At 45.2% G+C, this 15,227-nt stretch overlaps 1 protein-coding gene across 11 annotated transcripts in view; it reads left to right on the plus strand.

Annotated features, from left to right (window-relative positions):
* The window catches only part of RALGPS2 (Ral GEF with PH domain and SH3 binding motif 2), an 890,309-nt gene that overhangs the window by 748,747 nt on the left and 126,335 nt on the right, over window positions 1-15,227 (plus strand). For all 11 annotated transcript variants that reach the window (XM_078642169.1, XM_078642158.1, XM_078642140.1 and 8 more), the window contains one exon: window positions 14,426-14,493. In XM_078642169.1, coding sequence (XP_078498295.1) covers window positions 14,426-14,493 — 68 coding nt within the window. The remainder of the gene's footprint in view (window positions 1-14,425; window positions 14,494-15,227) is intronic.

The following is a 15,227-nucleotide window of genomic DNA, read 5'->3' on the forward strand; positions in this document are numbered from 1 at the left end:
CCATCCACCCTTCTTCAGATACTCAATACTACAACCGTGCCTAAAATCATGAAATCCCATTAATAGAGTTACTTATTTAGGTCTTAACAGGCCCGACGGTCAAGGAGTTTGTCTCAAGTCGATCACTTTTGTTTTCTTGTAATCATTCATCCGACCCAAATACTGTTTCAAATTATCAAGATCTGTATCCCTCGCGCCTTTGACAAAGTAAAAGGATGAGAAAAGCCCATAAGTAAAAGGTACGGTAAAAGATCACCATCTCACGCCACACATTCAACCCAAGAATGCTCCTCTTGCATCTTAAAATAATTAATGTATACAAGTAGGTTCACTAATGTCTTTACTTCTCGGCTATCCAGTCAGCAATATTTTGGTCCCAGGGGATTTAAAGTTAATGTGAACATCCAAAGAAGGAGGTGGATGATTGCCAAAATGAAGTCTGGAGAATTCGCCCGGCAGTTTACGTACCACAAAAACGTGATTATCAAGGTGAGAAGTTGAGGCGCGGCCAAGATGGCGACCGGAACAGCAGCTTGAATGCAAGCGCCGGTCTGGCCTTAATCTTACATAGTCCTGTACAAGCATGGCCTCTCACCGTCCATCGTGAGGTGGTGTGCCCTCCCCACGACAACCGATGCTGCGGCGGGCCTGAGCAGCTTGGAGCGCTCCAATGGTGGCAGTCGGCAGCAGTGGTCTGTTTCGAGGTCCCAGGGAGAAAGATGGCGACTGCTATCTGCTATGAACGGGCCCGCCCTCCTGCCCAAACCAGACAACTGGTATCCCCCCGGTTGTGACAGCCATAGAGGGTTGAGGGCAACCGGCCCTGTGGACAGCTTCCGGGCTTCCTGAGAAGGTCCCCATACACTGCAGACTATGGAGACCTGCAGTGGCCGGGTGGGCAAGAGGAGCCTGCGGTCCGCAATGAGTTTTTGGTTAGGCCCCAGCGGTGGTTGCTGGTACGGATGTCACGGGCCTCCACATGGCAGCTGACAACAGAAGAGTGGATCATGGGAGCCAGATGGTCCAGATGACTAGGTGAGGGGGACCTCGCCCCACCCCCCTTGGAACTACGTGCAAACCGAGTGCTATGGTGCCTGCAAGGAGGTGGCAGTGAACTGCCGCTGGTAATTGGAGGTACCCCACTGGTGACATTTGCCCCCAGAATTGAGCAGCTACACACAGTGGTGGTGGCTGGGGACAGCTGCAATGCTGCTTTCCTCCTATTAACCCCCCACCCCACCCCCCTCCACGTGGGCCCTGGAGGTGGAACTGCCCAGGCGGGTCCGGGGGCTAGGGTTATGGCCAGGATTGGGCACCATGGTCCTGGGGGCCCTCTTTGACGTCGCTCTGGCCTGCAGCCAAGCACATCTTTGGAGGAATGGTGAACATGTGTCCCTCACCTCAGAGGGACTGAGAGTGGCAAATGGCCATCAGCGAGCTTGTGCGTGTGTTATTCTGTACCCCTGCCGGCAACAATGGTGAAATCAAGATATTCCAAGACCTCGCCCCTGATCGATGAGGACACTGTTCCCTGGGATGGTAGGCTGTGCGCAACTTGGAGGCCACTTTTGACAGACATTTTGGCCAGTTCAAGAAGATACTGCAGGCCACTCTGGACACTAAAAGTACCCTAGAATCAAAGATTAACACAGTATCGCTGGACATTGGTGTGCTCAGAGTGAACCACCGGGAGATGGTGGAATGGGTGGATGGCGCAGAGTCTGTTTTTAACCTCTCTGTGTCCCATGGTGCAGGAGTTAGACTCAAAAACAAGGGATGCAGGCAGATATCAACACCTTGCAATGAAATGCGGAAGATGCCTAAGGGCATTCGCAGCTGAACATTGTACACATCTTGGGCTTCCGAGAACGAGCGGGCCAGAGTGTGAAGCTTTTCCTTGAGCAGTGGCTGGTGTCCACTGTGTTATCTGGCAAGGTGCTAAAATTCTTCTAGATTGAGTGAGCTCACTACCTGTAGGACCGTCCTCCACCTCGCCCGGTGATCGTGCGCCTCATGAACTTCAGAGATTGAAATTTGTTCCTCCTACCTTTCAGGACCAAAGGCCCTGGGCAATTTGAGGGCCCTACCATCACTACCTATTCAGACTTCACTATAAAGGTGCAGCCACTCCTATGAATTGGTCAAGCACAGCTACGGAGCCTTGGACTGATGTACGCACTTCTCTTCCCTACAAAACTCAAGGTCATCGAGGCATATTACACCCGCTTGTTTTCAAATCCAGGGGACGCCTGGATATGGTTTCATGGTAAGGGGCTAGCATTGCTGCCAGTGGCAGCCCCACAGATCGAGGAATGGCTGATCCCGAGATCGAACCACTGTCACCCCAGGAGGCCGTGACACCATCCTACTACCAACCAGGCGGCCAGGAAATGGGCACAAGCAGTGGTGGAGGAGTTGAATCAGAACTGTAACCACCACTGGATCCGACACTAGTGACATAGTGACAATAGCAACATATTCTCCTGGGGGGGGGGATGGGATGGGGGGCGCTACTGTCCAGAGCGGACGCCAAAACTGGCGGACGATTTCAGTAAGGGACTTCAGTTCGCCTTAGTGGTACGCCCCATGCTTTTCTTGCAGGCCGGGTGGGGGGGCAATGATTTGGACCAGATGGGGGAGGGTCGGGCGGAGGCCGGATGCCCAGTGAATTGCAGGGGGACTTGAGTGCCGCGTAACACTACTTGTCACGCACCCTAGTTTGCAATATTGAACTGGATTTATATGGTTGTTACATATGTTTGTTGTGCTTTTGTTGCTGTTGATATGGGTAGGCACTGGGTGGTGCTCTGGCAAGGTGGGTAGGTTGGGAGGATTCTTTGACTTGTTTTTATATTACTGGAGTAACACTATTACACTAGGCTAGCCATCACTTACATCGCAGTATAACGTGCTGACCTGGAACATGAGGGGCAATGCCACTCCTACCAGGAGGTATCATATTTATTTGTACTTTTTTTTTTTTTTTTTTACTTTATCAAGTTTTGTCAAACATCAAAATAAACCATAGCATCAGCGCAAATCAGTCTTTGCATGGTACATAAAAATATCAGAAAGCAGTCACATGCATGGAAACCCCCATATGCGGTCCAGTTAGGTGCATACATATCTGCGCGACTTTCCGGATTAACACACTCACTTCACGGCGCTCAGCCCGCCCTGGCCTCACAGATAACTCTCCGATAGAAGTGTCCAGTATCCCACACGATCTGCACGTAGACCAGCTATAAACAATGCTCCCATTATAGAAATTCCATACATCAATTTGCTGTGTTATACTTCGGAGGTATCCTCCTGGGCAACAAGCTGAGGAGTTCCCCGGTCACTCTCACTGTGCTCCCGGAGGAATATCAGCGGTCCCAAATATCCCTGGGGCAGGAAGCAACCGGCAACAGTTCTGCATAGGTTGTTAGTTGGTCTTTACATATATAAATTCATGAAGCCATTCTTTGAATTTGGGGAGCCCTCCCGCTGCCCCATCTGGAGGCCACCTTCCGCTTAGCCAGAAGCAGGTCCATAGCGGTGAACTTTCTGTGTGCCTTCGCTATGTCTGCTGTATACCCCATCAGTGCAAGTAGGGGGAGACTGGGAGGGGGGTTGTGATCATCTCAGATAATGCTTCCAGTACCTCCCGTATATAACCTTGGACCTGGGTGCAGGTCCATGCCAAATGTAAGAAATCAGCCCCTTCCTGGTTGCACCTCACGCATCGCTCCTCTTCTTGTTGCTTGTATTTGCTTAGCAATGTGGGTGTATAGTAAGTTCGATGTACAAACTTAGTCTGTGATGCGAAGCCTGCTGCTAGCTGTAATTTCTGCAGTCTGCGCGCAGCAGAAGTTCCACTGCTCGACTGTCAAGAGCGATTCCACGTCCCGTTCCCATACGAGTTTGGCACCTGTTGGCGCATGCGGTCTTTCTAGCAGCGCCGCCCGATAGATGCAAGACACAGCATGTGAGGGGCCGAACATTTTAAATGTGGTGTGCAAAACCTCCAGTGGGTCAGGTTCCTGCGGGAAGCACGGTGTGGTGGCCCTTATTTCATGTTTTAGTCTTATATAAAGGAACGTCTCTAGGGGGGTAACTCTCTACCCTGCCAATGGCTCCTTTTGGCCCGGCGAATCTCCGGTGGCTTTGCTCCTTATATGGGCAGCAGGTGGTGCGGGTTAGAACATGATAGCTGATCTCTGATAGATTTGATATTCAGCTGGGCACCCAGAAAGGCTCCTCTCTGTCACTGAAGATTTTTGCCCTTGCCTTAGAACCACTAGCCTGTAAATGGCGCTTGCATGCTCGCCAGTGGGGGTTCGAGGCACAGGGTGCCCACGTTATGGTCTCCTTATACGCTGTTGATGCCCTTGTTTACCTATGTGATGTTGGGGCCTCGTTCCTGGATTTGATGGCTTTACTGGATGACTTTGGGGCAATATTGAGCCTTAGGGTGAACTGGTCTAAGACTTACCTCTTCCCTCTCTGTCCGATTGCAGAGCAGGACGGTCGGGGTGGGGGGCTGCCTCATCTAGGTTCTCATGGCAATTTACCACATTCAAGCACTTGGGAATACACGTTTTCCACTTCGACATCAAGCTCATTGAGGGAAATGTGGGAAGGGCACTGAGCACTATCGTGGGTTCCCTATCGTTCTGGACAGCACTGCTGCTATTAACCATGGGCCGGTAGCGATCATCCAGATGCTCATTCTCCCTCGCCTGCTGTACTACTTTGCGGCACTGCCCCTGCTCTTCCCACATGCATCTTCGCGGACTTGAATAAGCTACTGGTAGAACTGATATGGGGCATGGGCATACACGGGTGGCGCTCACAATGCTCTATCGGCCAATGCAGGAAGAGGGTCTTGGGCCCCTAAATATTATTACATGGTTGCCCAATTGCAATGCTGGTGCGGTGGTTGAGGTGGCCACCGCACCTTGCTCGGAGTGGGCGACGGTCTGCGCCTTCTGGATGGCCCCCTGGTATGAACCAGCCACCAGAGCTGCCTGGTTCATACCTTCCCCTCTCGCTGATGAATACCGACGCAAAGATCTACTCAAAGGTTATATGTAATCTGCTACAGAGGGACATAGCCAAATTGGTCTCTCCATGGCACCATGGATTTATACAAGGGCGTAGAACTACTGATCACATAAGACGGGTGATTTTGCTATTGGACGTAGCAGAGGCAAACGGGGACGAAATGGCTGTGATCCTCTTAGATGCAGAGAAGGCTTTTGATAGTGTGGCCTGGCAGTATCTGAGGGACTCATTATTAGAGATGGGGGTTTGGCCCACAATTAATAACAGCTATTCTGGCAATGTATTATAGACCTTTTGCAAAATTGCAGGTGATAGGAAGTACATCAGGGACAATTGAGGTTGCCTGGGGTACAAGGCAGGAATGCCCAATTCTTTTTGCCAATCATCTGGATCCTTTCATAAATCAACTGATTTCGAACACCGGGATTAAACCAATAATAACCAATGGATATAAGACTAAGGTACTGGCCTATGCGGATGATATTGCCATCACCATGTCCGAGCCAGGGACGCCAATTGAAGGAATTGAGAAACTGGCATGGGAATTTGGGAGTAGGTTAGGATATCTGCTTAATAAAGGCAAAACACAGATACTCTGTACGAAACAATGCAGACTGCAAGATCAGCGGCAGATTGATTCAGCAGTATATCTGGGGGTTAGGATAGAAGTAGACTTGGATGCGCTATGGTTGAATAACCTGGATCCTGTGCTGGATGAGATGGGTTAAGAATTAATGCGGCTGGACAAACTGCAACTTACAATAGTTAGTAGGATTAATGTGCTGAAAATTAAAATCTTCCAGAGAATATTATATCTCCTTTGTGCTATCCCCTTGGAATTAACTGCTATTATAATCCCGAAAATAATCTCAATGTTTTTGAATTTCATATGGCATTATCAGAAACCTAGGTGGGCACTGAACTTTAACACTCTCACAGGATCGAGGGGGATGGGCTGCTCCTAATTTGCTATTTTATTATTGGACAGCAACCTTACACCAGATGTGTGCCTTGCTGACAATAGGTGGGTCTAGGAAGGAAGGTGACATACCCTCTATTTATCATCTATCCGTAGGAAAGGAAGCTATGGGGCTATTTCTGAGGCAACTCTAACCTAGTTACTATTAAAAAAAAAAACCTGGCTCAAATGCTTAATACAAATATAACAAGAATGGTTCTGTCGGGTGGAGAAAGCATGAATGAGAGTTGCTATTAATGCTGTCAGCAAATTAAGTCCTATGACACAAAATAATACTTAATGAATAAGTCATGGAGAAAACATTTGCTTATGGGAGAAAGTTTAGTTCTGCAATTAATTCATTCACTGATAAATTCAATTTCATAATATGGACTGTCAAAAAAAAAAAGGATACAAAGCAAATGGAGGTGACACAAGTGCACAGTGCTTAGGAGGTGAACATTATATACAGTGCAGACATACACATATGTACAAATAAAATAGAATAAGGCCAGGTAACTGATTTAAAAAACTAAGATATCTATCTGTTCAAGTATAGAGTTATATTAGGCTGGGCCTAATATAAAGCGTTGATGTTTCGACCCTATGGAGCCCCACTGGGTGGTCACGGCGGGTCTTTCTCAAGACAGTTAGGGAGGTGGTTTGACAGTCCTATTGATGGCCGGTTGTTTAGCCTGAAAGATTGTTGAGAGGCGTAAAGCTCGGTATCCTGTTGGAGGCCGGAGAATTCAGCCTGGAAAGGTAGGTAGGAGGCACAGAGGCTCGAAATCTTTTTCGAAGTGATGATCTGAAAGTGTAGATGGAGGGCAAGCGTCCCATCCGGATCCTGCTATTAGTCAGTCAAATGCTTAATAGCAACCTGGAAGGTCTGTACTAAAACCACCAGAACACTGAATATTCCAAAATATAATAGCTACACCCCCCTATGGGTATCTGCAACTTTTCCTACTGTGGTATATGATGGTATGGCCAGAGGGTGGGAACGGGCCAATATAGAAACAATTGCTATTCTATTTAATAAAAAGCTAGAGCACATACCCTTTTTGGAACTAGTACAGAAACTGGGAATAGATACTAGGTCCCAATTTAAATGCATTCAGATTTCGGGTTGCTTAAAGAACTTGGTTAAAAGGTCTTTTAGGCTGGGGGCAATACCAGTATTGGATATGATATATCGGAGAGATGCGAGGATAGGGGAATATTATAATATGCTGATGGAAACCCTCCCAGATGACATGGAAAAAACAGACTCAATGGGCCCAAAAATTGGGGGATGAGGAGATAGACGTGAATGTCATTGGAATTGGGTAAAAAGATCTTTCAGCAAACCTTAAATCTCAATATTATAACACTGTTTAATTTGTATTATACACCTGCAAAACTTTTTAATTGGTGAAACAGGAAAACGATAAGTGTCCAAGGTGCCAAGACAGCCCGGCTAATATTATACATATGTTCTGTACATGCTGTAAACTGACACCTTTAAAGATTGGTATGGAAGAATTTTGGTTACAAACAATTACAAAAAGTTTCTCTTAACCCCATCACTAATGCTATTTGGGTGTGATAATAGAGCTGAGCTCTTACCATCCCAGAGAGATTTTGTATTTATCACAGTGGCAGTAGCTAGGCTACTGATGGCTATGGCCTGGAAGGATTTAGAGCGTCCTGGATATATAGCATGGGTACATTGGGTACTAAACATCCATGTTCAGGAAATGGCTCTATAAGAATAAGGAGTGGCGAGCTAAGGAAAAAGGATTAAAATCTGGGCCCCCATGATCCAATGGCTCAATAGAAGATAAGAGATAGGATGGGTGTGGATTTGAGGCCATATCACTTAGCAAGCATGAAGATAGCTTTATCGTTGGCTGCTGTATAGTATATTCCCTTCCCCTTTAATCTTTTCTTTCTACAGTAGGATATTCCACGGGAAAATGGGTAGCATAACCAAAAATCTGTAATTTGCAGCCTATTATTAAGGAAGATTGTTAAGTCGTATAAGTGGATTCTGTTGAAATTATATTATTTGGATGCCTATATCTTTATACCTTGTGGCTAAAATAAAAAAGAAATAAAAAAAAAAGGATCGAACGGAACATTTTACTAAGAGGTGAGAGAGGTTTGGTGCAGCGGCCAGGGCTGCCGACTCCTAGCATGGGGCTCATGGTTCGGTCCCCAACGCCGGAGGCAGATCAGCTCAGCATCATGCGACTCTGGGCTATAGCTCACTTAATCTGCCAGACGGCCCACAGCGCCTTGAGACCCTAAGGGGTGACTAGTTCACGCTTTACAAACACCGGGTTATTTAATAAACCTGTTGACAGCCTTCTTTTCATGCAGCAGCAAGGAAACCCCTTTGAAATGGCTGAGCCTGTGTGACTACACAACTTCGTGACCAAACAATATGTGAATAACGATATAAAGACACCTCCACTCGATGTCCTGTAACATGGATCGAAACTATACGCAGAACTGAAGCGGGAGAGATTTATATTGAAAGAGAAAAAGCTGTTTGACATAATCACTAAAGCTTAACGTCCACACTATATTTGCCACAGTAAGAGTTTCATTCAACCAGCCACTAGAAAACAGGTTACAAATAAACAACTTTCGCAAGCACATAGATAGTTGTATGTAGCAAAAGAAAGGGGTGAATTTATCAAGGACATTCTGTTGCATGATCTTCTTCCAACAAACGCATTATTTGATGGAGATGATGCAACCAAAATCATTGAAGTACAAACTCCTACAAGAGCTAAAAAAAAGCTTTCCCCTGACGAATTTCAATTCTGAAAGGTGTCCTCAACTGCTGCTGTTGTGGACTATAAGTCATATATTGCGAATGGTCAAGATTTAATCTATGCAAAACTTCTGAGAGGTCGTTCAGACTGTTCTACAGATATCGAAGTCAGTGTGCGCCTTGAAAGAACTGCACATTGTCTTTGACAGTTATCTTGAACTATCTGTAAAAGATGTGAGAGAATCGGACAAATGTCTACAATTGGAACAATTGACCTTGCCTGCATCAGTAATTCGACACCTAGACCTGTGCAACTTGATAAATTCTGGTCATCAACATAGAACAAGATGAACTTGGAGATATTAACTCATCAAAACATTGCTGGTGCTTCAGTGAACACTAAATTTCCAATTATTGCAAGAGGGATTGTCAATGAGGAGTTGGTGACTGCAGAGTGTTTCAACGTACAAGCCACATTGTTCAAGAACTTGACAACAAATTGGAGGAAGCTGGCCTTCGTGTTATGCCACATGTTGAGTGAGCTGTTCGAAATGGTTCCAATCGAGTCATTGTACTGTCAAATGACACAGATGTCATTATTGTGCTACTTAGATTTGTTACAATTTATCTTATTTATATCATTTATAGAACGCCCGAATCACCTCAACCGGGGTATCTCCGCGCTGTGAACTGCCTTAGCTTACCAGGGAAAAAGAGCATTAAAACAGTGTGGTTTTTAGCAGCTTTCTGAAAACTAGATAGTTGTAGCAAAGCCTTAGATGGATGGGCAGTTTGTTCCAGTCGAGTGGAGCCAGATAAGTGAAAGCTTTCCCCCCCCAACTGAGTTTGTTGTATACGGGGAATGTGGAGGAGATCCTTGGACCCAGAATGAAGGGTCCTGGTTGGTATATATCTGACCAGCTTATCTGTCAGATATTGTGGTCCTAAGATGTTTAGGGATTTAAAGACCATGCAACAAATCTTGAATTTGATTCTTTTGCGGATAGGGAGCCATTGTAGCTTTTTGAGTATGGGCAGGGAGGCTGTTATGGGGGACGCATTGGTCACTAGCCGAGCTGCCGTATTCTGGACTACCTGCAATTTGTTCAAGGAAGAATCCTTGGCTGAAATTAGCAAAGCATTGCAGTAGTCCAGGCGGCTCAGGATCAATACTTGCATCAGAGTTATCAGCGTGGAGAGTGGTAGGAGAGGGAAGACTCTTTGGAGGAGACTGCGTGTGTGGAAGCAGGCCCCAGCTGTTGTGGGGCATGCTCCTGTAGGGTGAGCTTTTGGTCAATTCAGACACCTAGATTCTTTACTACTCGTTTTGGGACGGGGCGGGGGCCGGGCCGAGTTCTTCTGGCCACCAGTTGGGCGACCACCTCACTTCTGCTTCTCTAAATAACATAATTTCAGTTTTGCCTGCATTCGACTGCAGGTAGTTGTTACTCATCCAATCAGTAATGGCTTTCATGCCCTGGTCTGGATGGTACTGTTACTTTTATCAAAGGAGAGAAACTGTTTGGTGTCGTCGGCGTAGGAAATTGGAGTAAATCCTAGGTTCCTTAGTAAACCAACTAATGGGGTGACATATACGTTGAATAGAGTAGGGCTCAAACATGAGCCCTGGGGTACTCCCTTAGTTACACAAGTGGTCTGGGATCTGAAAGGCCCCAGGTTGATGGTCGCGGTTCTCTCAGCTACAAAATCAGTCCTCCATTTTAGCGCATTCCCCTGGATTCCTATGTTTCTGAGTCTCCTAAGCAGGGTCTGGTGGGCGATGGTGTTGAATGCTTCAGACAGGTCAAGCAGTATCAGAAGCACTGCCTGACCATTGTCTGCTAGCATTCAGATGTTATCTGTAGCTGACACCCACGCAGACTCCGTGCTATGTTTAGGTCGGAATCCTGATTATGAAGGGTCCAGGCAGTTGGAGGACTCAATAAATTCAGACAGGTGCTTGTTTATGTGCTTCTCAAGAAGCTTACTAAATATTTGGAGCAAAGAAATAAGGAGGTAGTTGGAGACATCTTCTGAGGGTATTTTGGATTTTTTCCTGATAGGAAGAATCTGCGCTGCTTTCCGCTCTTTGGGGAGCTTGCCTTCCTTCAAGGAGCTGTTTAAAATGGAGCGAATAGGCGCGGCCAGTTGCTTGGGGAGCAAGCCAGCCGGTGGTGGAATCCGGTCTAAAAGGGATCCTGATTTAATCGTTTTCATTTATGATTCTGCCTCCTCCAAGAGGAGCACTGGAAATTCCTCTAGTTTAAACGTGCTGGTAGTAGTAGTAGGGGGTTCAGATATGTGACTTAAACGAGAGCCGTTAGTCGCAGTGATCTTGTTGTATATTTTATCTATTTTCAGTATACGGTGTTCTGCAATATTGTCACAAAGGATCTGGGATGGAGCCTCTTTTGTGTTGCATGCCTTGGGGTTGGTAAATGATTTTAGGACCTGAAATAGTGCTCAGGGTGAGTGATCTGCCTGTTCGAGTTGAAGAGCAATAAGCACTTTTCGGGCAGTTTTCAGGTCGCTATGGTATTTGGACAAAGCAGATTTAACCCGTTCCTGTTCCGTGCTCACGTCGGCCAACGCGAGCACTGCCTCGCGGGTGCTGCACACGACCATTGGCCGTAGAAGCCCCGCCCGCGCAATAGAACACCCTCACCGCCGCAGTAAACGGGTTAAACCTTTCTTTGTCAAGCAGGTCATGTGTGCAGTGCCAAAGTAGTTTGAGTTTTTTGCTGTGACTTTTTTCAGACTCAAGATTAAGGTTGTACCAAGGTGTCTGAGGGCGTTCATAAGTCCAGGATTGTCAGAGTTATGGATATGTTATGAAACAGGCAAGAAAAGACACTTAATCCCACTACATATTCTTTACAACAAACTTGACCCAGATATTCCCAGTGTTATTATCAAGGCACATATTCTTATGGGTGATAACACTATGAATAAAATTGGAATAAAGTTTGGAGCTTTAACTGCTGAACCTGTGAAGTTTCTAAAAGGATTTGCTGAGACAGAATAAGAATGTGACTTTAAAGAAGTAGAAAAATGCCTTATGCATGTGTGGAAATCGAGTTCTGACGGTCACAAATTTGACGATCTTCAGTACAGCGAGTTAAAGAGATCAGTTCTGCTAAGTGACCTTCCACCGACATTCTATTCTGTCTGTGGACACATTAATAGGGCGTTCTACTTGATCAGAAGATGTGTACATTTTTTGGATCATGCTGATGTAGTGAAAGAGCCATGTGAATTTGGTTGGGAAGATATTGATGGGGTGCTAAAACATACAAAAACAATTCTAAAGCCTCTACCCACAGAACTTACATGTACTTGCAATACCTGTGGTACAAAAAGATGTCCCGGTCGACGTGCTGTTCTCAAATGGTCCATAAATAAACAATGTCCCAACAGGTAATAGTGAAAAGCAAATACGCATGTATGCAAAAAGCATTACAGAAACCGAAATAAGAAGGCCACTATTCAATTGGTTTAAGATTGTAAATCATCATGTATTTCGAAAAGGTTTCTTATGGTCGGGTATATACAGTTAAGGCAGCACTGTATAAAACAATTTGTATGACAACCATAATGCACTTGGTGCTCAAGGACGTGTACGTGGAGAACGTGGCGACGCAAGTGATAGGGTGACAGCGTGGACGGCGCACAGTGACAATAGTGCTAATAATATACAGTGAGTGGCTCAGGTACGGTGACAAGGTGACATCACTGTAACAGGTAATTTACAATTTTTTATATTGAGCCACAGTAGAAGATGCGCCTAGTATTGCGCTGTAGAGTCGACGGCGTTTCGATCCTCCTGAATTGGGATCATCATCAGCACTGGTTGTCTTGTTTGTGAAATGCTGCGAAAAGGAAGGGACAAATCAGGGGGAGGTAGGGGGGCGAGGGAAAGAGACTGTGCGCGCATAACTCTGTGCAGCAAGAGGATGGAGTGGGTCCTGGTAGGCCAGGAAGGGTGGTGTGGCTCATGACTGGGGGATCGGAGGCGGTTGAATATGTGAATTACGGGGGGATAACAATGGCTGTTGCTGGATGCGGAGCGGATGGCAACAGAGTGGTGGAGGGGGCCAGTAGTAACTTCCGAACGGGAGTGTGCGCCTGAGAGGGAGAAGGTTGCAGACTCATTACTGACTGCATGAATGGCCTGTGAGTGGAAGACCGCATGGTCGAGTAGGCGAAGTGACTGTGGGTGATCGGGGAGCAGCGCATACCTGGATATTGATGCCGATCTTTAGTATCTTCGTGTACAGTGGATGGCAAGGTTACTCAGTAGTAATGCGGCACTGTGGGGGGAACGGAACGAATAAATAACGGGAGGAGCAAGAGCAATCTAACTAATTAAAGAGACAAGGAAATACTTAACGAGTATACGATGGGCTGCGGGCCGTCTGAATCTCGGCCAAGCAAGAGAAACAGGCCCTGTAATTAAAACGGATCAGAGTGTAAGAGGGCGCGGAGCCACCGGAGGAGGTGAAAGGCACGGAAATGCTGCGAGACCTAGAGCATACCTGTATCAATAGTGGAGCCTGCGGTGGAGTCAATCCTGTTCTCAAATGGTCAACATTCTGTTCAACATTCTGTAAATGTACAAGCGATTGCAGAGGCAAATAAAGTGAACTATGAAAATGTATCTAAAACAGGAGTGATGAACATTTTTTTTCATACTTCGATCATAAACATTGTTTGGTGTATACATAAAAGGATTAAAAACCATTGCTTCATTTCCAAATATGTCTCTTCCCCATTATAGCTGCTATTTTGGGAAATGGCGGAAGGGTTGCGCTGAGTATTTATTTTCTGTCTCTATAATTCTACATGACCCCAAAAACATATGTTTTGACACCAAAAAAGTATATAGGTCTCATTGTTCCTGAAATATTATCATTGCAACACATCCTCCATTTTGAAAAATGTTTTTCAGAAATTATGACCTGGATCAGCAATGTCTATCCAAACGAATTGCTTCTCTAATGATCCAAAAACACAAATCGAAATTGAAAATCTCTGGACAACAATTTTTTTACGAAGGTATATCAGAGGGCTGTTATTATTATTAGTGGGGAAACATTCCTATTACAGTTTTGTACTGTAAACTAAAAGCCAAGGGCTTTGTTCTTCGAGTGGTTGTGGCTACTTGTCCATCAGACAATTTAAACATGAAAACTTGTTGTGCTTGAACCCAAACAATATATCCTGGCCATCAGCAGTGGTGTTTTAATTGCCCTGATTTTAAATTCAAACTCCTCTACCTGTAATCCAGAAAACCATTGAAACAGAATTATGTAGGTGTGCTTTTAATTAAATTCAACACAGAACCAGGGGCAGCGATTAAAGAATTTCAGATGCTATTAGTCACCTTTTCATCTTGACTCCGAAAGCTCTAATCTAACCAAAAGGAGACAATTGGCACTTTATAAAATTACTTAACCAGTTAATGTCTTGTAAACATCAATTGTGATGCAGCAGATCATGCTCGGAATCTGTTACTACCTGTTGGTATAAATGAGCGACTTCATATTTTTGGTCTTTATTTTGCTGAAGTGCATAAGTCTGAATGTGCATTAAATACAAAATGTGAAATTATTGATTGGTCTTTCAGTTGATGTCTGTTTCCTTCCCATATTTAGGCTTTCATTAAAAATTGAGCCCGCGACCAGCACCCCACGATCAACAGCCTCCAGAGAAGACCTTGTAGGTAAATGCCGAGCCTTTTTTCTTTCCTAATCCTGAAGATCACAGGCCTTCCATTGCCAGAATAAAGGCAATTCTCATTCCGATTATTGAATTCTGCTTAGTGAAACCAGCTGGTGCAAGCTGTCACAGGTCACTCGAGATAGAATATATTAAGACTAGTGTAAGAAAAATGTGGTTCAGCTAATGTGACCTGTTTAGGAAAAGGATTAGCTTTGGGCTGATAAAAAGACTGCTGTAGGTACTACAACTTGGCCTTTACTTTTCACCAATAGGTCCCCTAACATCCTCAAACATTTTGACTGTCTGCTCCCTCCTTTCTCAGTGCTTGCACTTCTGAAAGTCTCCCCTTCACACATTAGAGAAGCCCTTTCAAATGGACCACCTGTGTCTCTCTCATATGAATCTTTTATTTTGTCATCCCACGTCTCTTCAGTAACATGCCAACATATGATGACTGAAAGTGGTTAGTCAAAAGGCAGTCTACTGACCGCTGGACAATCACAATAGCTACAGATAGTTAAATATATATATATAATTTAGCTTAAGTGCGTCAAGACACAAGAGGAAAACAGCAGATTTGTTAAGAAGGAAAGTGAGTCAAATCCATTGTTTCAACTAGGTGAAAGACATACCATTAATTTAGGTGTGTGTGATTTGCATAGTTGAGTTTGTGACCTGACAGTCACAGTTTGTTAGTTTTCTTCTTAAGAGTCAGAAAATTGATAACGACTGCTT

This window comes from Lissotriton helveticus, chromosome 1_1 (genome assembly GCF_964261635.1).
Source record: "Lissotriton helveticus chromosome 1_1, aLisHel1.1, whole genome shotgun sequence".
NCBI classification, from domain to species: domain Eukaryota; kingdom Metazoa; phylum Chordata; class Amphibia; order Caudata; family Salamandridae; genus Lissotriton; species Lissotriton helveticus.